At 40.3% G+C, this 25,693-nt stretch overlaps 1 protein-coding gene across 1 annotated transcript in view; it reads left to right on the top strand.

The window, feature by feature from the left end:
* Positions 1 to 25,693, top strand: part of LOC121637264 (A disintegrin and metalloproteinase with thrombospondin motifs 9-like) — a 44,299-nt gene that overhangs the window by 5,149 nt on the left and 13,457 nt on the right. The window contains exons 4-28 of the mRNA XM_041981306.1: positions 79 to 416; positions 949 to 1,032; positions 1,133 to 1,257; positions 1,464 to 1,504; positions 1,606 to 1,711; positions 2,650 to 2,796; positions 3,382 to 3,523; positions 4,041 to 4,145; positions 5,125 to 5,270; positions 5,682 to 5,863; positions 5,957 to 6,093; positions 6,361 to 6,478; positions 6,666 to 6,761; positions 8,236 to 8,402; positions 8,548 to 8,677; positions 9,914 to 10,040; positions 10,422 to 10,632; positions 10,754 to 10,918; positions 11,686 to 11,847; positions 13,439 to 13,558; positions 16,754 to 16,861; positions 16,940 to 17,107; positions 20,331 to 20,579; positions 21,714 to 21,875; positions 22,046 to 22,222. Of these exons, the coding sequence (XP_041837240.1) occupies positions 79 to 416; positions 949 to 1,032; positions 1,133 to 1,257; positions 1,464 to 1,504; positions 1,606 to 1,711; positions 2,650 to 2,796; positions 3,382 to 3,523; positions 4,041 to 4,145; positions 5,125 to 5,270; positions 5,682 to 5,863; positions 5,957 to 6,093; positions 6,361 to 6,478; positions 6,666 to 6,761; positions 8,236 to 8,402; positions 8,548 to 8,677; positions 9,914 to 10,040; positions 10,422 to 10,632; positions 10,754 to 10,918; positions 11,686 to 11,847; positions 13,439 to 13,558; positions 16,754 to 16,861; positions 16,940 to 17,107; positions 20,331 to 20,579; positions 21,714 to 21,875; positions 22,046 to 22,222 (3,713 nt within the window). The remainder of the gene's footprint in view (positions 1 to 78; positions 417 to 948; positions 1,033 to 1,132; positions 1,258 to 1,463; positions 1,505 to 1,605; positions 1,712 to 2,649; positions 2,797 to 3,381; positions 3,524 to 4,040; positions 4,146 to 5,124; positions 5,271 to 5,681; positions 5,864 to 5,956; positions 6,094 to 6,360; positions 6,479 to 6,665; positions 6,762 to 8,235; positions 8,403 to 8,547; positions 8,678 to 9,913; positions 10,041 to 10,421; positions 10,633 to 10,753; positions 10,919 to 11,685; positions 11,848 to 13,438; positions 13,559 to 16,753; positions 16,862 to 16,939; positions 17,108 to 20,330; positions 20,580 to 21,713; positions 21,876 to 22,045; positions 22,223 to 25,693) is intronic.

Raw genomic sequence — 25,693 nt, 5'->3', positions numbered from 1 at the left:
TGTGTGAATGAACTTCATTTCAGCTTTGCATCTGTGTATATTTATATATGCCTCATTTTTTCTGGCTTCTCGCTCTAGGACACAAACACAGACATAAGAGACACAAGTTGAAGAGAGGGCCAGCAGCTGGGGTCACCACTGTTCCCAACGCAGCCCCTGTGGCCAGCGCTGGCATATTCAGTGACCTGGAGTCACTGAGTGCCAGCCTGGCCAGCAACACTTTTCTCAAATCAGAGCATGGCAACGCTAGCAGTAGACCGTCAAATGATAGCAGTGGTGACTCAGGACCTCACAGGAGATCAAAGCGCTTCCTCTCCTACCCGCGCTTTGTTGAAGTCATGCTGGTGGCCGACAGCAAAATGGTGGAGCATCACGGCAGCAATCTACAGCACTACATACTCACGCTAATGTCCATCGTAAGTGTCCATATTAAGCGTAGCTGTGCACGCATGCACGTAGGTCAGACGGTGAGCCTTTGGATGAGCGCTGTTGTAGGGAAAAGGGCAGTTCAGGGCAGGTAAACAGCTCTTTCAAAAGGCTAGAGGTAAGAGAGGGCATCTGTCTGACAACTTTGATGAATGTTAAAAAATAAGCTCAGGTATGTCACAAAGACCACATACTCTCAGCCACTTCAAATACCAGCTTCCACAAGCTTCTGGGGTTGGTGGTCCTCAGGGGGAGGCTAAGATGACCTATATTCTGTTCTTGGCAAAATGCTGCCTTCTCCTCAGGGACTTAGGCTATTATCAGCTTGATCCTCAAATCAACCAAATTCTCTGGTACATTCCTAAAACTGTAGTCAAGACAGTCCATGTTAGATTAACCAGTCATTTTTCTGTTTTTTAAGTTTTAGAAATATATTAAAATCAATCCTTTCATTGAAAGCCATCCTATGTTTAAATGTTCCTTTATAGAAGTTTTAGGTTATGCGTTGTCTTCTTTATTCAGGTGTCTTCTATCTACAAGGACCCCAGCATTGGCAACCTGATTAACATTGTGATTGTTAAGTTAGTGATCATAAGTAATGAGCAGGTAAGACTGCAAGCTTTGTTTTCATCACCATCATTACAAATATTCACAAATTTTTACATTTCATGAATAAAATTATAACACGTTTTTGCATGTTTCCCAGGATGGTCCAGTCATTTCATTTAATGCACAAATCACTTTAAAGAACTTCTGCATCTGGCAGCAGAGCCAGAACATCCTGGATGATAACCACCACTCCCATCATGACACTGCCATCCTTATCACCAGGTGAAGGGAAACGATCTAGTTTCTTGCTGCATACAGAAAATTTTAAACATTCCTGTCATCTGAAACAGCCAATGAAATATCCAGTGAAACATGCTAAGACATGAATGCGATCCAGATAAAAAGCCAAGTTACATTAAGGTCAGGGAAGTGCTCTTTTTTTAATAAGTGCCGCTGAACCTGACTTCTTGCCTTTATCTTCACCACAGGCAGGACATCTGCAGAGCGAGGGACAAGTGTGACACCCTTGGTAAGTGAATTGTTTTTAGCCAATCAAGCAGCAAAGATTGTAATGAAAAAAAACATTATAGGATTATTTTGGAAAACTTAATTGAGACTCTTGTAACTCAGGACTTGCAGAGTTGGGGACAGTGTGCGATCCTTATAGAAGCTGCAGCATCAGCGAAGACAACGGACTGAGCACTGCGTTCACTATTGCCCATGAACTTGGCCATGTGTAAGTGTAACAGGCTTCTGCTAAATCTTTACCGCAAAACATTGCCAACAAGTGAAGCTTCTGGCTTCCATAAGACATTTTTAGGACTACAAACAGTCCTTCTTGGAATTCACATGTGTGGAATATTTAGATAACTCGGCATTCGTGCATAGATTCATTTTTTGTTTTTCATGGCTTTGTGATGCTTTTTATGTATGTTCTGAGCCCATCTGCTGAACTAAAAGGCTGCTTTTCATTTTGAGAGGGAAAAGAGGCTGTAAACTGCATTCTCAGAATTGGAATAAATCCACTGTTAGGAGGCCCCCTTACCCTTTAGCAAACTCTGCATTGTCCAAAGTCTTGAGTCACCCTGAGCTGGAGGTGCTAGCCTTCTACAGTGGAGACTGTTACGGACCTTAACAGCCCTCGTCATCTGTAACAAATGGTCTTTCTAGCCGCTAAACAAAAGGTGGGATTATTAAATTCCACGTTAAGATCCGCCTGTGACAACATACTTGATGACTGCTTGGTGACAAATCTCAGAGCTTTTCGGTCCCCATCAGGCAGGCAGCTTAGCAGCAGGCAGTGTTACACTTTATCTCATTTTTCTTTTCTTTTCTTTTCTTTTCTTTTCTTTTCTTTTCTTTTCTTTTCTTTTCTTTTCTTTTCTTTTCTTTTCTTTTCTTTTCTTCAGTTTGTATACAGTTTAGCATCATGTTGGTTTCTTTACGTCCCCACATGCAGACAATACAAACAATTTGCATTATTTTAGACATTATGGCGACCTTGAATTGGTTTTCCAAAGCCATTGAAAAAGTGAAAATGAATAAAGACAAACATCCAGTTGGAGAAATTAAACACTATAGAATAAGAAAATTAGCAATAAAAAAAGGAGGGTGATGTAATATTTTGAATCTTCAGTGTGTTTTTTGTTTTTTGTTTTTTTTTCTCTTCACTAGGTTCAACATGCCTCATGATGACAGTAACAAGTGTAAGGAGGATGGAGCTAAGATACAGCAACATGTGATGGCTCCCACACTTAATTACAACACAAACCCTTGGATGTGGTCCAAGTGTAGCAGGAAGTACATCACAGAGTTCTTTGAGTATGTTGCACTCTCTTCTTCATCACTCTTGCAAACATGTATCTTGTAGCATGAGGTGAATGTAGAAAAACATCATCTTTACAATTCTGGCTCAACATTCCTTAAAAAATTTATTTAAAACTTGAAAAATTATACTTCCATGAACACACACACGTGCTGTCCCTGTAAATGGTTTGTGGGTGTTCCAGTTTTAGTTGCAACACAAATTCAGAAGCAGTAAAAAGAAGATCAGCTGTTATCATTTCCCAGGGCTGTTGTAGCCTCTAGTCTCTGCTCTTCCAAAGGCTTCCCACCCCACTGAGAAACACCAGAGAGCTCCTACTGCAGGAGAGAGTAAATAGGATGATACTTGGTACCATCCAAGATCCCTTCCCATGCCCCAAGCTATGCAGAGTTCTCCCTGCATCCCTGAGATCCTGAGATCATCTCTTACTATTATTAGCTAGTTGAACATAAGCAAGTCTTTCAAGATGTGCATGTACAGAAAAATGACCACTCCCGCTGTACTGAGTGTATTTTCTGTCTGTTTGTGTCTCTTGTTTTTCTCCTTTTTCTTTAAGTCATTTTATTTTTATTTCTTAATAGCACAGGATATGGTGAGTGCTTGCTTGACGAGCCCATTTCTAGGCCGTACAGTCTCTCGCAGCAGCTGCCTGGGCGGATATACAATGTTAATAAACAGTGTGAATTGATATTTGGGCCGGGGACGCAGGTGTGCCCTTATATGGTAAGTGGAGTCACAAAACTGTCATCTTGCAAGTGGGGGTCAAGTTATGATCAAAGGCTGCCATGGTTCTCAGCTAAATTGTAATATTATGAGTATTTGTCTGATATCAACGGCATGTTTATTATATTCTTTGAAATTCAAACTAGTGGAAATGAATTCGACTGATGTGTAAGATAGATTATCTGCGTGTCATGATAACCTAGAATAATAACTTCATAAACATGATGAGAAGTAGAATACAAGCATCACATCAGATGTCATGTATTAGAATATGTACAGCACAAAAGGGTATTTCTATGCCCAGACAAAACAAAAACTCATTAAAGCCATTGGCTGAGAGTGAGCCGTCTTGTTCAGGATATATAGAGTAAGTGAATCATCTTGCGATAAATTCTGTTTCTGCAAGTAAATTTATTAAACATGATATTTTTGTACCTTTTCTGTTTCATATTGAACTTATGTCTCTTTGGAACCTCAGCAATAATGCTGAATGTATGTACTTGTGTGTGTTGAATAGACTCAGTGTCGGAGGCTGTGGTGCACCAGTCCAGAGGGCGCCCAGCGGGGCTGCAGGACGCAGCACATGCCGTGGGCAGACGGCACAGACTGCTCCCCCGGAAAGGTAAGTGTCATGTAGAAGGAATACAGACGCTAGGAGTAAAGCAGACATAGGTTCACAAAACTGCTTGAGCAAGAAGGGAAGAACTGTTTTAGATGAGATTAAAGTGGGCTTTAAAGGTATAATATGTTAGAAAAAATCTTCTGAAGTGTGGTAAACACTTACATTTAAGGTTTATTACTCGTGTTGTTCTGTGTCAGGATTTAACCACCTCAGCTACATTTACATTTTCTTCCTTTTCATTTTACCACTTTTCCATGGATTCATAGCCATACAGTTGTTTGCAGGTGTTGTAATGTCAGGTGTTAATTATACAAGAGAACAAATTTCCAAACATTTGCTAAAAATCAACCCACGTAGGAGTGTGTATACTCACACACAGCTGGCATGCAAACATAGCTTAGGTTGTGATTGATGGTTTTAGTGGACTGGTGATTGTTTCATTTTGGCCGACTGTCCCAGTGCATTTTTTTATAAGTAATTTCTCATTAATTCTTTTTAAATCAAAATGGTCTGGCTGAGCTCCAGAAGTCCCTAGACACACAGGAACACATGTTGAAACATTTTTTTGTTTCAAGCAACCTCTCGTCTCCTCTCAAACCCGACTGCACCCCACAAAAAGCTTAAGATGAAGCTGTTTGAAGAGCGTAAGATTATCCTCTTATTTTGAGTTAAGATATATTAATTACAGTGTGCGCTATTTCTTTTTTTTGCCTCCAAACAGAAACAGCCATTCTGTGTCTTTTCCAGTTACTCTTTTTTTCTCATTTCTTGAACTGCTTAATTTCTCCCAGATTTGCATCAAAGCTCAGGAAGACAAATACATGTGATGTTATGATTTTTTATTTGAACTCTTTCTGTTCTTTTGTATGTTTTTACTTTTTCCCCCTTTTTTCTTTCTCTCCCTTCTCTCTTGGCCTTTCCAAGTGCATTCTCTTTATTAATCAATGTCCCATCTTTTCTTATTTCACTCCCGTTGCAGCACTGTAAACATGGCCTTTGTATACTCAAAGAGCATGACGCCACACCTGTGGAGGGAGCATGGGGAGTTTGGAGTCCTTTTGGTACCTGTTCTCGGACATGTGGTGGTGGCATAAAGATGGCCATGCGCGAATGCAACCGACCCGTGTGAGTAGCTCATTTCTTTGTAGTCATGCATGCCTGGTAGACCTTGTCTCCATCTTAGCTGCCAAAGTCAATGTTCCATAGATCAAACCTCCTTAAGGGGATTTTTTTCATAGTAAGTGCTCATCAAATCAGGCTCTACGATAGCAGATCGTATGGAGTTGTTTCCTGCTAAATGCTGGAAAGTTCCCTTTCATCCTGGATTAATGGAGAGAAAAATAAGAATGAGTCTGAAATGGAATACAATGACACACTCTAGTTGTGATTGTGAGCAACAGGCTGAAAAGAGGAATTGGCAGAGAGATGAATGTAAGCTCATTGTAGGGAAAAAAAATGCCAACTGAAGCATCTCCTGAAATGATTTACTAAATTAGGCCAACAATTGTCCTCTTACGTCCTTGTTTTCACTCTCAGGCCCAGAAACGGAGGAATGTATTGCGTTGGTCGGCGGATGAAGTTTCGCTCTTGTAACTCTGAGCCCTGCTCCAAGCAGAAGAAGGACTTCAGAGAGGAACAATGTGCTGCATATGATGGCAGGCACTTCAACATCAACGGTCTACCTCCTAATGTTCGCTGGGTGCCCAAATACAGCGGAAGTGAGTTTTTAGTGACAGTGAAAATAGATGTAATATAAGCCTTGCATTGATTTCTGTTGATAAGATTTGTCTTTGTTTTGTCTCGGCCAACAGTCCTGATGAAGGACAGGTGTAAGCTGTTCTGCAGGGTGGCAGGCAGCACAGCTTACTATCAGCTCAGGGACAGGGTCACGGATGGGACGCCATGTGGACCCGATACCAATGACATCTGTGTCCAGGGCCTGTGCAGGGTGAGGTTCCTCTGCATGTTCGGCTATTTTTCGATCCCAGTTTTTAACATAGCTCGATCATGCACTGTCACTGTGCGTGAATGAATTGTTTTTCTACATCCTTACAGTAAATGTTTCCATTTGCCAAACAGACTGCTTCCTGAATTCTGTGAAAAGTATCAAGCTTTCATTTGCTTGAAACATCGCTTCCACTCATTTTTGTCCCTTCTCTTCCACCACTGTCTATGTTTCTCTTCTGTCCCTCCCTGCTGTGTCTGCACGGAGCAGCAAGCAGGCTGTGATCATGTACTGAACTCTAAAGCCAGGAGGGACAAGTGTGGTGTGTGTGGAGGTGATAACTCTTCCTGCAAAACTGTAGCAGGCACCTTTAACGTTGTACGCTATGGTGAGCAACAGCCTCTTTTGTTATCCCATTATTCTCTATCCAATATACATAAATGACAAAAGCTATTATTGCGCCTGTTATGTTGCCTTTGTATCTTTGTTGACTCAACAGAAGAACAGCCCTGATGTTCTCACTTGTGAGTCAGGAACAAAACTAATGATCTAAAGGCACTGCATGCTGTTTACAGGTTATAATGAAGTTGTGCGAATACCCAGTGGTGCTACAAACATAGATGTGCGTCAACACAGCTACTCAGGGAAACCGGAGGATGACAACTACCTCGGTAAGAAGGTTAAAAGAGATATATTATGTCCTTTTTCACTTTCTCATGAGTTGAGAACTTCATGTGGTCAGCCTTGTCCTTGGACCTCTGTATGCAGTTGGTTGTAGTGGATGGAAAAGGCCACTTAGCTTCATTGGGTGGGAATTATAGAGAGAGCATTCTGTACCAATAGCCTTGGATCTCACACTAGCATACGCAACAAACCAAGCTCACACTAGCTCACACCAAACTGATTGAGAAATACTTGACAGGCGGTTTAATTCTCAATTAATTACCAACTCCGCTTTTACACACAATCTTGTGTTTGGCTTGTCCATGTTGTTAAATCACCACACCCCAGATAGAATAACATGGCGGCCAGACAATTAAAACAACCAGTAAAAAAAAAAAAAAAAAAACTCACCTGCTGTATATAGTCTCGATAAACCTCATTCTAGATTGTCCATTTCCCTGTGATTTGTGATTTTAAAGCCTAACATTAAGAACTGATACTTATCATCAATATTTTATACTTTTAGAAGACTGGTTTTGTAATGGAGGGTCCTCAAGCTGTGGAATTCCAAATTTCCAACTTCTGACAGCAAAATCAACCTAACGAAACAACACAAAAAAGAAAATAGTGTTAAAAGAATGCATAATTTCTTAGCTTAGATATAAAATATTAGACGAAGTGCTGGCAGAGCCTTATAAATTAAATTTTTATCACGTGAGCTACTTACGTAACTGTTTCATCAACAGTTATGTTCAGCTCTGATTGTGAAGTCATGTAGGGCAAACTTAAGGAGTTGGCATTCAGTAGAGTGTGCATGCTAATCTGTTAATGAGCCAAAACTTGGCCTGTGGGTATTATTCCAACAAGGTCAGTCAGTTTAAAAGCTTTTGTGCCTCTTGCATGCCTTGATGGCATGTGGATACACCTGTGGTAAATATTTTAACTAAAGCACAGTAGATACCAGTACATCCAGGTCCACCTGTGTCTGTTTTTAATCAGAACTTCAGGACACTATTTTGTATAACTATATGAAGGGGTTTTATATTAACTTATGTGGTGGGACAGAATGAATTTTCTTAGAATGAATGCCGCTCTCGACAGACAGAGTGTAATGTGTGAAATGGCAAGGAAATAAAGGCAGGAAATTAGCTCCATAATCGCATTAGAATGAATGAGTGCAAGGGATTGGTTGTTGAACAGAACAGGATGCCCCTGGATGGGACTTTTTCATGGACTGAGGATTATTTTAGCTTAAAAAAAGACTTTGCTTAATTGCCAACTCCATCTGCTCTACTTAAAATTCAAAGGTTGTGTTTCTGCAGTGCTTCATGCACTCTTAAGATAATGTTTATGTCATGTTAGCCTTTTAGATTTTTTAAAATAAATTTCACAAAAATATTACCATCAGCTGAGTTGTTTACTGACAGCTAAGCAAAGACAGTGTCATCTTATATGAATATAATGGTTTTTATCTCCCTGCAGCCATATCTAATAGCCGTGGAGAATTCCTGCTGAATGGAGAATTTGTGGTCAGCATGTTCAAAAGGGAAATCAAAGTGGGAAACGCCATCATTGAGTATAGTGGCTCTGACCATGTCATCGAGAGGATCAACTGTACTGACCGCATAGAAGAAGAAATCATTATTCAGGTAGATTCACTTACCAGGAACTTAGATGCTTCTACTTGCCTGATCTTATAAGATTTATACTTTGCAAGATTTGCATTGTTTATGATATTAAAACACAAAAACAAACGGGATTGTAATTTATATCTCCTTGATTTGTTTTTCCCAGGTGCTGTCTGTCGGGAACCTTTACAACCCAGATGTCAGGTTTTCCTTTAACATCCCTATAGAGGATAAGCCTCAGCAGTTCTTCTGGGATGCTTATGGTCCCTGGCAGGAGTGCAGCCACCTGTGCCAAGGTGAGGGGCAAGCACATGTGGTTTGGCGGGCGTAGGTGTTGGTACAGGTCAAAGATGAGCAGTGTGGTGAGAATGAAGGTGAGATGGAAGAGAGAAGACCACAAAACCAGTGATACAGGAGAGAAAAGATGATCTTGGTCAACTTAGCAGCTTAATTCATGACATAATGAATAGCTTGTGATAGCAAGTGGTTTAAGTTCGGTTTTTATAGTATGCTGTAACAGATGATTACCTTAGTTGTCATGACAGTGAATTTGTGAGCGCATGTGGGCGTGCAGAGGTGGATTGCAGGTAAACTCAAAAACCTGTTATGCATTACAACTGACTTTGTTCTGAGGAAGAATCTCTTTCTCCACTTTTTGACACATCTCTGCTGGAACAGCCAGGAGTAAATTCCAAGGAAAAACCAAGAACTTCACAGCTCACAGGAGGGTAAACAGCTGGCATGTAATGCCTTCAGCTCGGACACACTAAGCTCTCATAGCACTGAGATGCAAACCTTGGTAACATAAGGCACTTGCTTATATTTGTCCCGTGCTCTACAGTAGGGCATTGTGATCCAACGCTTGAGCCAAGGTGAAGTTCACACACAGTTCTTGGTGTGTATTGTCATCCTAATAAATAAGCATGTTGTCTTTAAGCAGGATGTTATGTGGATTATGATAACTACTTATAGGATGTTGCAGAAGTTAAGGTCAGACTTCCTTGAGATCCTAGCTTGCAACTCAAGTTGTAAACTTTCACATACCTCCTTTAAATGTTTTACTACAGAACAACATACAAAGGGGGTGAGGTTGCTTTTAGCTGACATTAGGTCATTGTAGAATACAACTTGGACAGGTTGCCAACCAATGACAGGGTTGACACACAGATACAACAATGCATTCACCAACACAGTCAATTTAGAATAGAAAATTAGCCTAAAACACATGTCGAGCTCCGGGGTGGGAACACCAAGAGAAAACCCACACAAACACAACCAGAGCATGTAAACTCAGCACAGAAAGACCCAGCTGACCTCAAGACCTTCTCTCTGTGAGGCAACAGTGTGAACAACTGCACCACTGTGCTACCTATCAGAAAATTGGACATTTCTGACCACATGCTATGACCATATGGAAAGGTGGTAATAACAAAAGATTATTTCTAAGGTGATGTGTTCAATTTTATATTGGAGTACTATGTTATATTGCAAACTGACCTGCAGTTTAAACATGCATTTTTGTCTCTTTATAGGAGAACGCAAGCGGAAGATTCTCTGTAGCAGAGAATCGGACAGGGTGGTTGTGTCAGATCAGAGGTGTCACGGTAACGCTCGGCCTGCTGCCATCACTGAGCCCTGCAACACTGAATGTGAACTCAGGTTTGTATTGCCAATTCAAGCAATATTTCAGTTCAGTTCAATTCAGCTTTATTTGTATAGCACCAAATCACAACAATGCCATCTCAGGACACTTTACAGACGAATCAAATTAAGCCAATCCATAATAAATAATAGCCTAGTTAAGAAAACCAACAGATTGCATTAAATCTTTACTTCGATCCAGTGCCCCATCCTGATCATGCAAGAGGTGACAATGGAAAGTAAAAACTTCCTTTTAACATGAAGGAAAAACCTCCAGCAGAGTACGGCTCAGGGAGGACCACCATCTGCGTCTAGTGCCTTGGGGTGGAGAGGACAGGATGAGATTTAGTTCCTAAACATGACCCAATTAACAAGTCTTATTTATTCGTTTTTATTTAGATGGCACGTGGCTCGTAAAAGCGAGTGTACAGCCCAGTGTGGCCTTGGATATCGTACTCTCGAGATATATTGCGCCAAAATCAGCCGCACAGATGGCAAGACCCAGAAAGTGGATGACCGCTACTGTAGTGGTCAGCGCAAACCTGATGACAAGGAAAGTTGCCATGGAGACTGTAATCCGGGTGGGTGGGATTACTCACCCTGGTCAGAGGTACGGTTTTTCTGGGGAAACATTGGGTTTCTTTGTGAGTGTAGAATTAATCTTTGTTAAAAAAATGTTCTCCATATTAGGTTACTCATTTATTTACACATGCTGATGTTTCGTTTTGCAGTGCACCAAGAGCTGTGGTGGGGGCATCCGCCGTCGAGGGGCGGTGTGTCGAAAGACAGCTGAGGCTAGTGGTGATGAGAGTCAATGCAGTCAAAGGGACAAACTAACCGTCCAACCCTGCAATGAATTCCTATGTCCACAATGGAAGACTGGCGACTGGTCTGAGGTCAGTTGGTATTGTCTTTGCTCTTTTCCAGACTGATGATGTTGGTGAAATATAAGAGTTTTAAAAGAGATGGTTTATTTTGAAAATGGCTGAACATACTGTGAATATTTACACTGAAATGGTTTACCTTTCATTTCCAATTACATATGGCACATAGAACAAATATTTAGAAGGAATTTTCTTCACATGAGTTTCAGGACAGTTACCTAAGGCTAGTGCATACATTTATCTATGAGGAAGATGTTCTGGTATTTAAATTGACATGTTTACTTAATTAAAAGAAACTCCTGCTTAAATACTGCATTTATAAGTGATCTGGACTGAATCCCAAATCCAAGTGCTGATTGTGCATGTCTCAGTCTTTCGGTCTCAGAGAGTTCCTCTCCTCCCTCCAATACAAATGAGTGTGGGGAAAGTGGAGATTGCAGACTTGGGTCATACTTAACTGCTGCACAGTTTAGATATTGTAGAGCAAGAAGCTTGCAAACCCGTGGGCTGCATTCCAGGAATTTTTCAGATCTCCCGTGTGGTGCTTCCAAAACACTCACACTGTACTATATGCATATGTGTGCTCACACATAACACTGTTATCTTTTCTGGGCCCTTGCCACTTTGATTTGCTGTGAGATCTACATTTTTTTTCTCACCAAGCAAACTTCCCTGGATATGAATTTATATCCTAGTTGACTAAATGTTTGTTAAATGTAGTTTTAAAGTGCAATGTTTTATATACAACATAGTTATGACATGAAACATTTCTCTTTCAGTGCCTTGTAACATGCGGGAAAGGCTACAAGCACCGTCAGACATGGTGTCAGTTTGGTGAGGACCATCTAGATGATCGTTTTTGTGGATCATCTAAACCAGAGTCTGTTCAGGCGTGCCAGCAGCAGGAGTGTGCCTCATGGCAAGTTGGGCCGTGGGGACAGGTGACTCACCATTACAGTTTCATTTTGTTTAGTATAGAAATGTTTTTGTTCACGCCTCTCAAAAGAATGAGAGGTTAGGTGAATGTTAGAGCTGCTGATCATGTTATTTAAACTCATTATGTTTCAGAGTGGGGTAAACAGCAGATAGAGACAAGAACCCTGCTAAATATTTGCTTGAATAAAGAATGAAATTGGATTGTTTGACATCTCTTGTTGTATTAGGGAGCAGAAATGAAGCTGTACTTTGTTATGGAGTAGCATTAGCAACCTTGTTCTTTGACATGCATTTGGTATATTCTCTAACACATTTACCTGGGGTGCTGAAAGAAGCTGCTCATAATTCCTTTTCCAGCCTTTAACTGTGTTTATTTGTTTTATTGATAGCTAAATGCAATTTATGTCCACAAAACTACAAAAAAATTAATTGCATCTACAGTAAGTTGCAAGTTGCTAGCTAGGAGAATGTTTGCTAGCTCCATGAGTGTGTTTGCACATGTATCTGCACGAGCACACAAAGAGGCAACAATCTCAGAGAGAATATTTTTTTGTTAAAGGCAAGCTTTAAATTCTTGAAATTGCAGACAAATTAAGGCATTTTCAAGCTAGCAGAGTGCTTCAAGAGCAGCAATGTTTTATTTTGCTGTTTTGAGGGAAACTGAGCCACATCTGCAACCAAAACACACTTTGAAGCACTTGCTCTTTGATGCAGGAATCAGAAAAAGGAGACTGACTGCTGATTTAAAAGAGTTTACTCACAGAGCATATCAACATGAGTAAAACTGGGTGATAAAGAAAGTTATAGTGAATGATTCAGTTTGATCACTTGATTGCCCAGCAGATACCGAAGATAATTCAAGTTACTTTAGCTATTTTTTTTAACAATTCAGTTGGTGGGAATCAGCACAGTAGATGACATTTGGTGTTTATTCTCTGATTAATTCTCCCCAGATGTAAACCACAGGGAGGATACAGATTAGCTTAACTCATCAAATAGCTCACACTCACCATCCCTTCTTTTTAAACACATCTGAAAAAGACCCCAGCAACATAGAAGTCATGGACAGAGTGGACAACCCTGTTCTTCTAAATTGCTTTATATTAAAAGCTGTCGGTAAAATGATGCCTTAGACACTGTGTCTGTGCACATTCTCAGTTTGTGGATGCATACACAGAACTTAACACCCAAAAAATGTGAAATATTTTTGTGCCCCCCATCAGAGGATGTGCACGTTAAGGTGTATTTGAAGTAGTTTAATGAAGCGTGGTCAAATGGTAGCTGAAGCTGCCGCCACACAAGTTTGACCCTGTTTCACAGAAGGCAATGAGCCAGAAGCAAATGTGGGGTTGTACCCTTTGACTTGGTTACAGTGGAAGAATAACCAGTGCAATGTATATGAGCTTCATTTAGTTATTTGAAAATCTTATCAGTGCAAAACCTTGTTTTATGAATGTTGCTGTTGAGAAATTAATTCATTTAGTGTGTTTCCTTGTTGCCTTAGATAAACCATCTGTTTTCCGCTTCCCTGACTTTTCCTCACTGTTGCTAACGTTTCCCCACCACTCCCCTGTTTTTTTCTCTCCTTGAACTCAGTGCACTACATCTTGCGCGCCAGGCTACCAGATGCGAGCAGTGAAGTGTGTTGTGGGTTCTTATGGTGCTGTCATGGATGACACTGAATGTAATGCTGCCACCCGACCTACAGACACCCAGGTAAGGAGGTGTTGTCTTCCATCTTAGCCTCTTGTCAAACATCTCTTCCTAGCTGCAAGTGCAACAGCTCTTCAAGGTTGAGCGTGAAGACAGAATCCATCCATGCTGATTCAAACTGACACTTAAAACAGACACAGATAAATATGGGCTTTTATTGTTCACTGGACTCAAGAAATCCTTTCAGTCTGATCTGATGAGAGTGGAAAGTTATACTGGCCTCATTATCCGCAAATAGACACGTGGCTCGCAGACAGATCTCACAAACTTTGGACAACACCTGAAGGATATCCAAGTAGTGTAGTCACATAACAGATGCATTGAGAACACCCATTCTCCCATTTTTGTATAAAAACTACAAATATAAAGCAGTGAATCTGAACAGTTTACATTCAGACACTTTAAAAAAAAAAACACATACTGTATTAATTCATTTTTCCAATTTCACAAACACCTGACACAGAGTGGATCAGATCAGGCTGAGCCTAGACTGGCCAAGCCCACTGAAACACAATATATACAGAATCAACAACTTTTTTGTTTGTGCATGTTTTTTTTTTAATTATTTAGGGATGCACTGGAACATGAAAACACTCTGGCAGGTTCTGGGCCAGGGCTGCATCCCAAAACAATAAACATAGTCCTTGGCAGGGATGCCTCAATACTTCATACTGTACAGAACTTCACAAGCTCATTTACTAATAAGATAATGCAGAGCTAGCCAAGATCATGGTGATGATACATTTCTATCCTCCTTGTTAATTACTCCAATCAGAGACTTCGTGACTTCAAAGATACATCTTCATTCTTTTTACTTCAGTAGCTATGGAGTCTCACCAGGACTTCATTTACATAATCACTGCTGACATAGCTTTCAGATTAATCTTTTCTTTAAAAAAATGTTGGTGATTATTTAGTAAATGAGAGCAGGACCAACCTTAATATATAATAAATCATATCTCTGTCTTTCTTACTTCTCTCCTGAATGTTTCTGCCGTTAGTACTACCTGACATTATTAACACTATGCGCAGTAACTTTGCTGCTGGTGCCATTTCTTTCATAAGTTTCTCTTTTCAATGTTTCGTTAGTTTTTTTCTCCATGTTGCGAGCTGCAACTTGTCCCAGATTCTTCTTCATATGTCCCAACTTGTGATTATAGTGAAAACTATTGATGCATAAGCTCTTTTTGATCTCATACTGCCCCCTTGTTCAGGGAACAGCATGAGACACGTGCAGTACAGATGGTCTTTGCACATGGTAGGAAGCATCAGTCCTAACCAATCCAGACCAAAATCATGGGCAGAAACTTAGCTAAAAGACTCTACCTAGAACCACCACCTAAACACTAATCAAACTATAAGCACATATATGGTAATGTTTCAAAAACATGGGAACAGCACTGTCCACAACTCATCAGACACTACTAATTCCCAAATAAATTGGAATCGGATTTTCACTGAAAGTATTGTGGTTTTCTTTTAGGAGGAGATAACCATTTACATTTTCTACTGTGTTTCAGGTGAATTTACTCTGACACAGAAACACACATCTTGATTCGGACACTTCTGTAGTAACTTCACATGTCTCAGCTTTCTTTTGAAAACAAAATAATACATACAGCCCTTGTAGTTGTGAAGATATACTTCATTTGTTTTGGGTATGTCATTTCATACAGGATGCAGAAAGAACAGGCCTCATCAAGAAGAGGCTAATACTTAAAAGTTTGACAGTAGCAAGTAATAAGCCTAATACATAAACCTATTTCATTAGAATAATCAATTAATGTGAGTTGATCAGTATTATATAAATTGTACCGGCTTCACTAGCATTTTATTAAAAAACAATTAGTAATATCTAATTTTATAGAATTTGCTGATGTAATTTTATTTGTATTAAAAGGCTAATAAAAATGTTAAATAGTTTTTTAACTGGTGCCTACCAGAGAGTGTTGCTAGGTCTACTAGACATCCTAGACAGATTTTCTAGATTATCTTTCTGCATTTAATCACTTATGTCTTATTAAAAAAAGAAAATTCCTCAGTTGCCCTATTTGTTCCTGGACAAGACGTGGAACAAATTCCACCCACACTGGGAAAATTTCACTCAGGTTTATTGTCCTTACGCATACACAAAGAAGTACAGAAACTCCAAAGAAACTTACAGTATTTTTAGCTGAATGAGAGTTTTGTTTGGTCAGCGTGGGGCGTAAACCCATTTCAGAGGGGCTGAGCATGCAGACTCAGGATGAGGCCCCCCTCTAGTCGCAGCAGCTCCTAATTCCGGTGCCTGGGCCGACAGAGACCAGTGACCAGTGACCCTGAAGCAGTCGACCCACCTCGTTGTGATTCTGATCAGCCAGCCATGAAGTGGGCCACCAGGCCACTAGTCCCACCACCAAACAGTTCAGTAATGGAGGGGTTAGATGGATGGGATTTTAAATTCAAATGGTAAACACTCCACACCTACTTAGCACCTTTTTTTACCTGCCACATGTAAAGGTTTAGACAAAGCACTTTACATATGTTTCTCAGAAGTAGAGGGGTGGAAAGAACATCATTTTAGGCTCATATATGATTTGTAAAGGCTCTGGATTTACACACACAGTAGATAATGTGGGTGTTGCAGGAAGTGTGTGTGGAGTTACCTCTAGCGCTGCCGAGAGGCCTATTTGTTTCTTTTAGGAAGCAGAGTGTGGAATGTGTAGTCTACTCAGTCTGTGCAACCTGATTAAGGTCCTGATTCCTACAGACACGGGGTCAGAGGGCACCAGAGGGCATGGGGGTTGGGGGAGGAGGAGAGGGGCGGAAGGTGAGAGACAAGGGGATGGATTAGGGGTGGAGTTTATAACCACGCCAGCATGGGCATTGGAGCCCTGAATACCACTCCACTATGACCTGTTATGACAGGGATCAGAGCTTTATGCTGAGTGGCTTACTGCCACAATCCATAGTTTGAACTGACAGGTCAGACCCCGTTTATGCTGTTTTGGTTTTGTGGGGGGAAAGGGTTGATGGGAAACATAACCACTTTCAAACATAGGGCTGAAGGAATATAGTTTAAGTTGTTAATGATTGTCCAATGTCAGAGGAGCCATCTCTGATATCCATGGTATTTTGTTGTCTGGGACAGATGTTGTTACAGTATATTCATTTTGTGAATCACTGCATGAATGGGTGTATGTGCTCTACATTTCACAGGACTGCGAAATGGCCCAGTGTCCAAGCAGCCACCCGGTTCCACCAGGAACCAAAGTCCCTTCTCACCAGGGCCACAAAACCCAGTGGCGATTTGGTTCCTGGACCCAGGTTAGTTGTGGCATTACCAGCCCTGTTTGTCCATTTAAGGGTTTTCCATCTTCTTAACATTTCTCGTCTTCATGACAGTGTAGCGCCAGCTGTGGCAAAGGGACACGGATGCGCTATGTCAGTTGCCGTGACAACCAGGGTGGCGTAGCAGAGGAATCGGCATGTGCCCACCTACCAAAACCCCCTGCCAGTGAAGTGTGCTCTGTAGTAGCTTGTGGACAGTGGAAAGTGCTGGAATGGACAGTGGTAAGAAAACAATCAAGTTCACCCAGTGCTGCGAACGTCAACTTCAAATATAATACATTTAGAAATTTATCTTATTTTCATAATGAACTGATAATCATTTTCTCTCAGATCTGCATCAGTTAGACAGTACTGACTAACCCGAACTGTAGCAACAGTATTGACATGCAGATGTTTTACTCCCTGAAGATTTATTGAATTTAGTACACTAAGGCCCTGATCTATTAACGCTTTGCGTGTACTAAAACAGGTGCAGACGGCTTTGCTCCGCTAAAATCGGCCCAAGCTTATCTATCAAAGCCGCAAACATGGAACTGCGTCAGTTATCCTGGCAAAACTGCGCCGCTCTCCACTTTGCGTTTCTGAAGCTACTGCATATGCATTATGGGCGTTCCGGCCAGAAAGTGCACATGAGTGGGAGGAGACTATGCAAATAAATCTGGTTTGCGCAGCAGTGGGAAATAGTTTGCAGTGTTTATGTTTGCTCTAAAAATAGCGTTTCTGAAAAGCAGGTGCTAATTGGCACAACAGTATACGCGCAATGGCTGCAGTAATTATTTTAAGGAGGAGGCACAGACACCATGAAAGGCGACTAAGATAATGCATTTTTTTCTATTATATTAATATATTTAGAATGCCAGAGAAGAGGATTGTGGAGACGATCCAGCGTTGCAATATTAGAATTGCTGGATAAGTTTAAAGACTTTATCATGCCTGTCTTTTATTATTATTATTATTATTATTATTATTATTATTTCTTTATAGCTTTTAAACCTTTATTATTTCTTATTTGTTCCTTGCATGTTTTTATATGTACAATACCTTGGTTCCTAAAGGTTGTTGTTAGTGTGCCTTATAAATAAATTGAACTTGAATATGAAACTATATTGCAGCATTTCTGGTGACATTTAGATTTTTTTCCTCGACTTCCGCAATATTTTTATTTGTCTCCTTTATTTGTCTCAACTTCTATCGGATAAAAGTTAATTTGGCGTTTGCGGTTTCCTTGCTCTCCAGAACCTTACATGACAGAGCAAACAGCGCCGCAAAATCCTCATTTAAATACTGCTGTTTGCTCCGCAAATGATAACAGGAGCAGTCTTAATAGATCAGGCGCTAATCGTAGAAACATAACCAGAGCAAAACTGCGCAGCAAATGTTAAATAGCGCAGCAGTTTTGCCCTCGTCATAACTCAGCCCCTTAGTGTGAGTCTGAATGTGGAGGCTGGGTGGCAGCTGGAACACAAGTGTGGATCAAGGACTGGAGAAGAGCTGCAGTGAGGACAGAGAACAAAAGTGTGTGATTTTGTTTGTATGTTAAAAAAAGAATGAGAGGAATCAGGACTAAGGCACATGTTTCTGGAGCTGGAAGGTGCAAGGGGCTGCAGTCAGGGGGCCCTGATCTTGTTTACAGATGTTTCTAATCAGAACTCTGGTGATACAAAACAGTTGGACTGCAGGTCTGGTCCCCATGCACGATGCACACAAAAACACTTCAGTGCACTCAATATCCCGCCAAGCCAATATTACTCATTGGCCACCTGAAAAAGAATTTTCCTCATTCACCTTAAAGACAAGCAAGACTGGATTTATTAACCCAAAATAAAATATGCCTCACTATAACTTAATTTAGCAGCGCATCATATATACGTCACCTTAATGTGTGTTTAACCATCATAACTAGAGCTGTGTAAACCTCTGGCTAGTGAAATCCCATAGCATCCTTTTTTAGTAGATGGCTGTTGTATAAGTGTATTAGTTTGCTTTATGTAATACAGAACGTGGACTGTGCTAGAGAGCAGCTGAGGGAGATACCAGGAGGATGAGTAAAGAGATCTGCCTTGTGTTATTTTCCTTAAAATGTATAGGAGTTCATGTATGACCTACTGAACTGGCAGAATGAAAATAAATGGCTTATCTCAGTTAAATAATAGATGTATTTGCATTTCCAACAGAAGGCTATGTTAATTTGGTGTTGGGGTTTTAGATCACTGAGGCCTGTTGTTGTTCTTCATCTTAAATCTTGTTACCTGCACCAAGATTAGCTCCTTGTATAGCTGGTGTTGCAGTGAACAAGGTGACCAAAGTGAGTTTGCTGCCCTTTGATGACATTTTAATGACAAGTATGTTGAGGTTGTATTTTACATTTTGAGCTGGTTGTATTCAACAGCTTACAGCCATCTTTGTGGGGAAGAAGGAATTTAACCAGGGCTGCAATACAGGAATTTTCCACAGATGACCTGAACAGCACTTTTAAGTTATGCAGCACTCCTGCCATCTTGTTGACAGTGAACCTGTCCTGATCTTATTTTTTGTGTGAATGTTACAGGTATGTTTTTCACCTGTATTTGAGCGTCTATTGTCGCTGCTTAATACTCCATCTGACAGCTCTGTTTGAACTTCTGCCTTGCATTTCTCGTGCAGCTCCAGCTTGAGAAAAAAAGTTGTGTGACGATATAACATATTGTTTGTCAAGCAACCTGATCATGTTTTTTAAACCATCTTTGAAAACAACATAATGGGCACCACATCTTTAGACAAGTCAAAAGTGAAAGTATCGGTTATTTCTTTCTGCCGTTTGGAGCCTTTTTTATATACATGCAAAGACTTTTTTTGTTTTTGTTTTGCGAGACACTCAGATTTGGCTTTGCATTCATCGTACTGAGCTGTGTAGTGCCGACATAAATGGTCAAACAAATTAATTGTGTTACTCTGGTTGTGGCAACAGGTGCAAGGCACTGTCAACACAAAATAAGGTTTGGTCAATGTCATCCTTTTTGGAGCCAAAATAATTCCAGATAACTGATGTTGCTTTTTTGGCGACAAGTCTTTGCTTTCAGTGATTTTCTCTTGTTCATTGCTCATTTTTCAATGTTACCAGTGACTCACATCATGTGCAGGGTCGTGGTCTGCTTCAGCAAACTGATTAAAACAATGTGATTGGTGGATCGCTGAACACAGTGTCAGGTTCCCTTGAAATTAGATGCAAACACGTTGAGCCTCCTACATTGCAGGAGCTGCAACGGGACTATTGTGCACATGTACATTGCGATGATGATGCTCAAAAGATATATTGTGAGGCTCTACATTTAACCCAAAGTTAAGTGATGTTAGACTGTAACTGCTTCACCGGATGCTGTTGGTCCTTCACTGTCTGGAAAAAAAAAAGAGGACATTTGTGCCCACAAGTAATTTCTTTACAAGTTCTATGTGTGTTTGTTTTCAGTGCTCAGTGACCTGTGGACAGGGAAAGACGACACGACAGGTGCTGTGTGTTAACTTCAGTGACCAAGAAGTGAGTGCTAGTGAGTGTGACCCAGACGATCGTCCTACCACAGAGCAGGACTGTACTATGTCTCAATGCCCGTCCCGTTCCAGTGAGTCCCGACCTTTGCCGTCCTCACCAAACACCAGCATCAGGAGCAATCAGCCCCGAAGCCAACCTCACCAGTGGCGAACTGGACCCTGGGGCGCGGTGAGACATTATATCACACTGATCACTTTAATTTGAAGCCACATTAAGTAATGTATTAATCTAACTTCACTGCTGATAGGGGATGTTTGAGGTCCTTATAAGTGGATCTTTTATGACCTGCAGACAAAGCTAGGCTAGCTGCTTTCTCCTGTTTCCAGTCTTTGTGCAATGATGCATAAGATGGTTTATTACAGTTGCTCTAAAGCTTTTGTTGGCTGTAGTTTGGAAAACATTAATCACTTTCAAAGCGTAGTTAGCAGCTGATTTTGACTGAAGAACCTTCGGTCACATGAACTAAAATGAGCAAGTTGGTTAAGTTAGAGTCAGAGACAGCTAGGAGGAGAATGACCAGGGAAACATCCAAAACCTGCAGGACTGTGGCTCTCCTGGATCAGATGTCCTACCCCTGTAAGATGGATTGTGCCAAGTAAAGCTAACCCTCTGCCAGTCGTGTCTTTCTTTTTTTCCCCATTCACCCAAATTAGTTTTTATGTCTGAAATAAGATCAGTCCCTGAAATTTTCATTTAAAAATGATTATTCTTTAGAGATGTCGTCATAAAATTTCTCTTCACAGTAACAGGTATTTTTAGTATTGTGTTTAGAGGATGTATGACAGGTTAAACCCTATATAATCCAGAGATTCTTTTGAACGTTTTGGTTGTTTTGGGTCCTGTAATTTATATTGGAACATGATACAAAACACCTAAGAAATTATTCTCAGTCCCCCCCAACCTCAGCCTCTTTTTAAAATGAGTTGTGTAACGCCACAGAAAAGCATGACCTGTCTGCCTCAAGTTATCCCGTCTTACAGATTTATTTCTATCTATTGTTGAGGGTATGTTTTTAGGAGTTTTTTTTAGTGATAATCTCTGTCCAAAGATAACTTTGACATTTAAACCATTCTGGAAGTGATAATAGCTATTTATGGTCACGCTTCCCTCCTTCCTGAGGATATGAACTTTAATATAGCTGCAGAAATGTCTTTTACCAGAGGATGTCTCTTAGCATCATTTGAGATTTATATGCTTATATATATATATATATATATATATATATATATATATATATATATATATATACACCTACACACTGAACTTTATTTGAATGTGTGTATCTCGTGTCTTCAACAACAGTGCTCCAGCACTTGTGCAGGAGGCTTCCAGCGACGTGTAGTAGTGTGCCAGGATGAAAACGGTTATACTACCAACAACTGTGAGGATCGCAGCCGACCCAACGAGCAGCGATCCTGTGAGTCAGGGCCGTGTCCTCAGTGGATCTATGGCAACTGGGGAGAGGTAAGGGTGACGCCACTTAAGCATACCAAAAACTTTAAATACTTGGATGATCATTAGTAATCACTAACAGGCTTAAGGAGCATGATTCTCTCCCTATTTATTTTTCTTCACAAATGAAAACCTTTTACCTGAAGTCAGTAAAGCACAACCCCTTTTCCTGTTGCCTTCAGTGCACAAAGCCATGTGGCGGTGGGATAAAGACGAGGCTGGTGGTGTGTCAGCGTCCAAACGGCGAGCGTTTCAATGATCTGAGCTGCGAGATCCATGACAAGCCACCAGATCGAGAGCAGTGCAATACTCATCCGTGCCCTTCTAACCCTCATTGGAGCACAGACCCATGGAGCTCGGTACGCTCATAAAAAATACTCTACACTTTCAACTTCATGCATTTTGAAGTACCTCTAATCTAACTCTTTAACAAATAGCAGGATGACTGGTGCTTTTGCGCTGGAGATTTTAACACTCCAGCTACTCTACCCGTACCTTTAACCCCTCCGCTTCCTGCTCCCTTTCTGGTGCCTGTGATTGTTAAATGATCCTTCAAGACAATCAGAAAAATCTTTTCTGTTGCACTTGAAAGGCAAAGATACACTCAACTGCAAAATGCCAAACACAGTACGTCACAAAAATACTTCAGAGACAGTTGTGACCATGTGAGTATAGGAACATTTTTGTCAGTCCTAGTTCCCATAAATCTGTTTTTGAGCCTTGTATTAGTTTTTTTTTTTTTTAAAGATTCAGGATCACTTTGTATCACAATCAAAGTTAGTTCTGTAAAATATTGTTTTTTTTTCTGAAAAAAAGATAATTTATTAAGATATTTTTCCTTGTTATCTCATGTATATAGCATTAACTTTAAAAGTGGTTTATTTTGTGTCTTAGCTCTTTGTATTCGCACATTTAGCCAATCACTGTTCATATGCAAATACTGATGAATGTTTTTGTACATCAGGAATATACAGTGCGATGCCTTGTTCTTTATTATCCAAAGAATGGCCTGTAATCTTCAAATATGAGGTGCTACTCAATCTAGCTGAAGCTCTGTGATGAACATTGTAAAGCACCAACTTTACATAGGACGTCATCTGGGCTGTGTATTATGTATACATCAATGTTCTGTACACATCTTTGAAATGGCTATTGTATCAAGAATTCAGTTAGTCTCAAGGCACATGTGGTTTTTTTTAAGAAGTTACTAATGTTATTTAGACACTTTATTTTACAGTTGATGTTCTTACCTTTTGTTGTGAAACCATCCAAAGTGTTGTTCCAGGACGACATTGTCACTGAAGCAGACTTGTAAACTCTGAAGCGCCTGAAACGTCCAGTATCAGCGCTAAACACCAACAAACAGCAGCTGTACAAACGCTGTAAAATAAAGTGTCTCACTCAGTTTGTGGTAATTAGAACTAATAGCCATTTTACTCCAGTTTGGTGGAGGGTTTTGACCCAGATTTCTTTAGTGTGGCCAAAACAATAGTTTGAAAGCTCTCTGCTTCAAAGGTGCTTGATATTAGTGTATTTATATTGTGTTAGTTAAAGTTTGCTTTGTACAGTAAGTACTTGGAGTTGCTAAATGTTTTGCTATGCTATGCTCAATAATACCTCACTTGGAACAAAACACAACTCAGCTAGCCATTTAAACAGTGATAACCTGCTCTTCAGTGGTGCTTTGGCCAAATAAGGGAGATATAAGATATCAGAATCAAAAATGAACCATGACATTTTTGGTTGGTTCGGTGTTTTCTGTGGTGCATTGCTTTGTAATGCTGCTTCCTCTGTAATTTTCATTTCTTTCCATGAGCAGTTTATGCGCTGATCAGATCAATCAGCTAAATGCAAATATATAACAGACTGAATGAAATGATGTGGAATTGTCTTTGTTCATCAAATGACGTGACAAACCGTTAAAAGAATGGGCTGTTAAATGTTTGAACATGTGATGCCTGTGACCACAGGGGAAGTTAATGGTGTTTTGTATGCAGAGCTCATATTTTGAGCCAACCTAATGTGTCTACCTCAGTCTCTGTTACAATTGCCCACCCCCACCCCCACCCCACCACCTTATCTTTCTCTCCCTTGCACTGGAGGGCCTTTGGCTGGCTAAGATCAAGCGTGAGTTGTTGAAACGATCCAATTCAGTTGTTGACCCTAAACACAGATCTGAGAAGTGCCTCATCTCCCACCTTGTTATGCTTTTTGGAGAACACTGGAAATTGATCAAGAATCTGTGGTTAGGGGCATCCTTGCCTGCAGCCCACCCAGTTGACTCCTCCTGGTCATAAATGTCTGTACTGACATCACACCTTATTTTAAGGGCCTGTTAACACAGTAGTAAGTACATTTTTCTTTTAACACACATCATTTACTAATAAGAACTTTTGCATGTAAAGACTCCTATGTGTGATTTTAAGGCTGTAATCTTGGCTGAACCAGCTAAATCATTTCAAAGATCACAGTAAATTATTGTAGTATTTTATGTAGCTTTATTTCTTAGAGGTAGCTTGTGGTCAACCTCTGGCTGGATATAGCAGTATTGCACAAACAAACATATCAACAGGCTCTTGAAATAAGTATACTGTATGTTTTTGATTCACAAATGGCAGTATTAGTCTGTTTCAAGAATATTTCTGTATATTTATGTAATTACATGTATTTATTGTTCATTCATTATAATGTTATGTCAATATTTAATTTTTTTATGGATTTGTTGGATTTCTGTTCATTTCCAGAAAAAGTTACAATTAAAGTGAAGTAGAGGTACTATCAAAGGCTTTTTTTCATTCTTACTAGTATAACACATTTCAGTGATCAGACTAAGGTCGCTGAAAATGAAAGGAAAGGAAAAAAAAAGGCAGAACCAATGATAACTGAGCCATCTTTTAACAGCATTCATTAACACTAACAGCCTCTGCTTGTAACACTGCTCCTGCTGCTCAGCCCTGCATTCACATTTCAGTGGACATCACCAACTCAACCTTTATGATCACTGCAATGTAGCAGATAAGGAAGTGACTTTCTAATAAGTACTTTTCTTATGGTTTTGGTTAAAATATTCCAAACAAAAAAGGAAAAGGTGCATACCCTTAAAACCAGTTGACTTAATGGGGTCTTTTTCCTGAATGAAAAAAATGTGTCACCAGTTCAAAGATGTATCCATCTAAGTGAATGCCTGCCCCATGTGACAGGGTTGCAGTATAGTTCAAATATAATTTGCTGTGCTTATTCAATCATAAAGCATACCAGTGTTTTTTCTGAGGTGCTTGGTGATGCATGTTCTGCTATGAGCTTTCTAGCTGCCTTTGCCCCTTTCTCTTAGGCCTCTTTATTCTTGTTTGATGTGCGCCGGTGATAGTGTATTGCTGTGGGGGCCAGTGAGAGTGACGAAAATAAGGGGAGGTGTAAGCAAGACAATGAAGGGGTGTAGTGGCAGGTCAAGGGTCATGTTTGATCTGGGGAGGGGGGCCCCTTCCCACTTCATCCTATCATCACATGCAGTCTTCTGGGAAATTATCAGTGATCCGGGTGTAAAATGAAAAGGGAAAACAAAAGATGTTCAAATGAATTCCCAAACATTGTGGTGACTGGGAAGATGGGTAGAGGGGTGGGGGTGGGAGCTCATACCACACAGTGCAGATAAGAGCTTTGCCTCTGCAGACAGATGTGTGTGTTCTGAGATGTCTTCCCAGTGGTGATTAGCATTGTCAAATTTACATGTATCATATTTGACCTAAATAGACTTATGCAAACTTTATATGAAGTGGTGGGATTTGTAGAAGCCCGCTGGGTAATTATAGAAGCTCCGAGAGCCTGTGAAG

This window comes from Melanotaenia boesemani, chromosome 3 (genome assembly GCF_017639745.1).
Source record: "Melanotaenia boesemani isolate fMelBoe1 chromosome 3, fMelBoe1.pri, whole genome shotgun sequence".
Taxonomy (NCBI): domain Eukaryota; kingdom Metazoa; phylum Chordata; class Actinopteri; order Atheriniformes; family Melanotaeniidae; genus Melanotaenia; species Melanotaenia boesemani.
The sequence above is the reverse complement of the archived record's forward strand: the minus strand, read 5'-3'. Positions and strand labels throughout refer to the sequence as shown.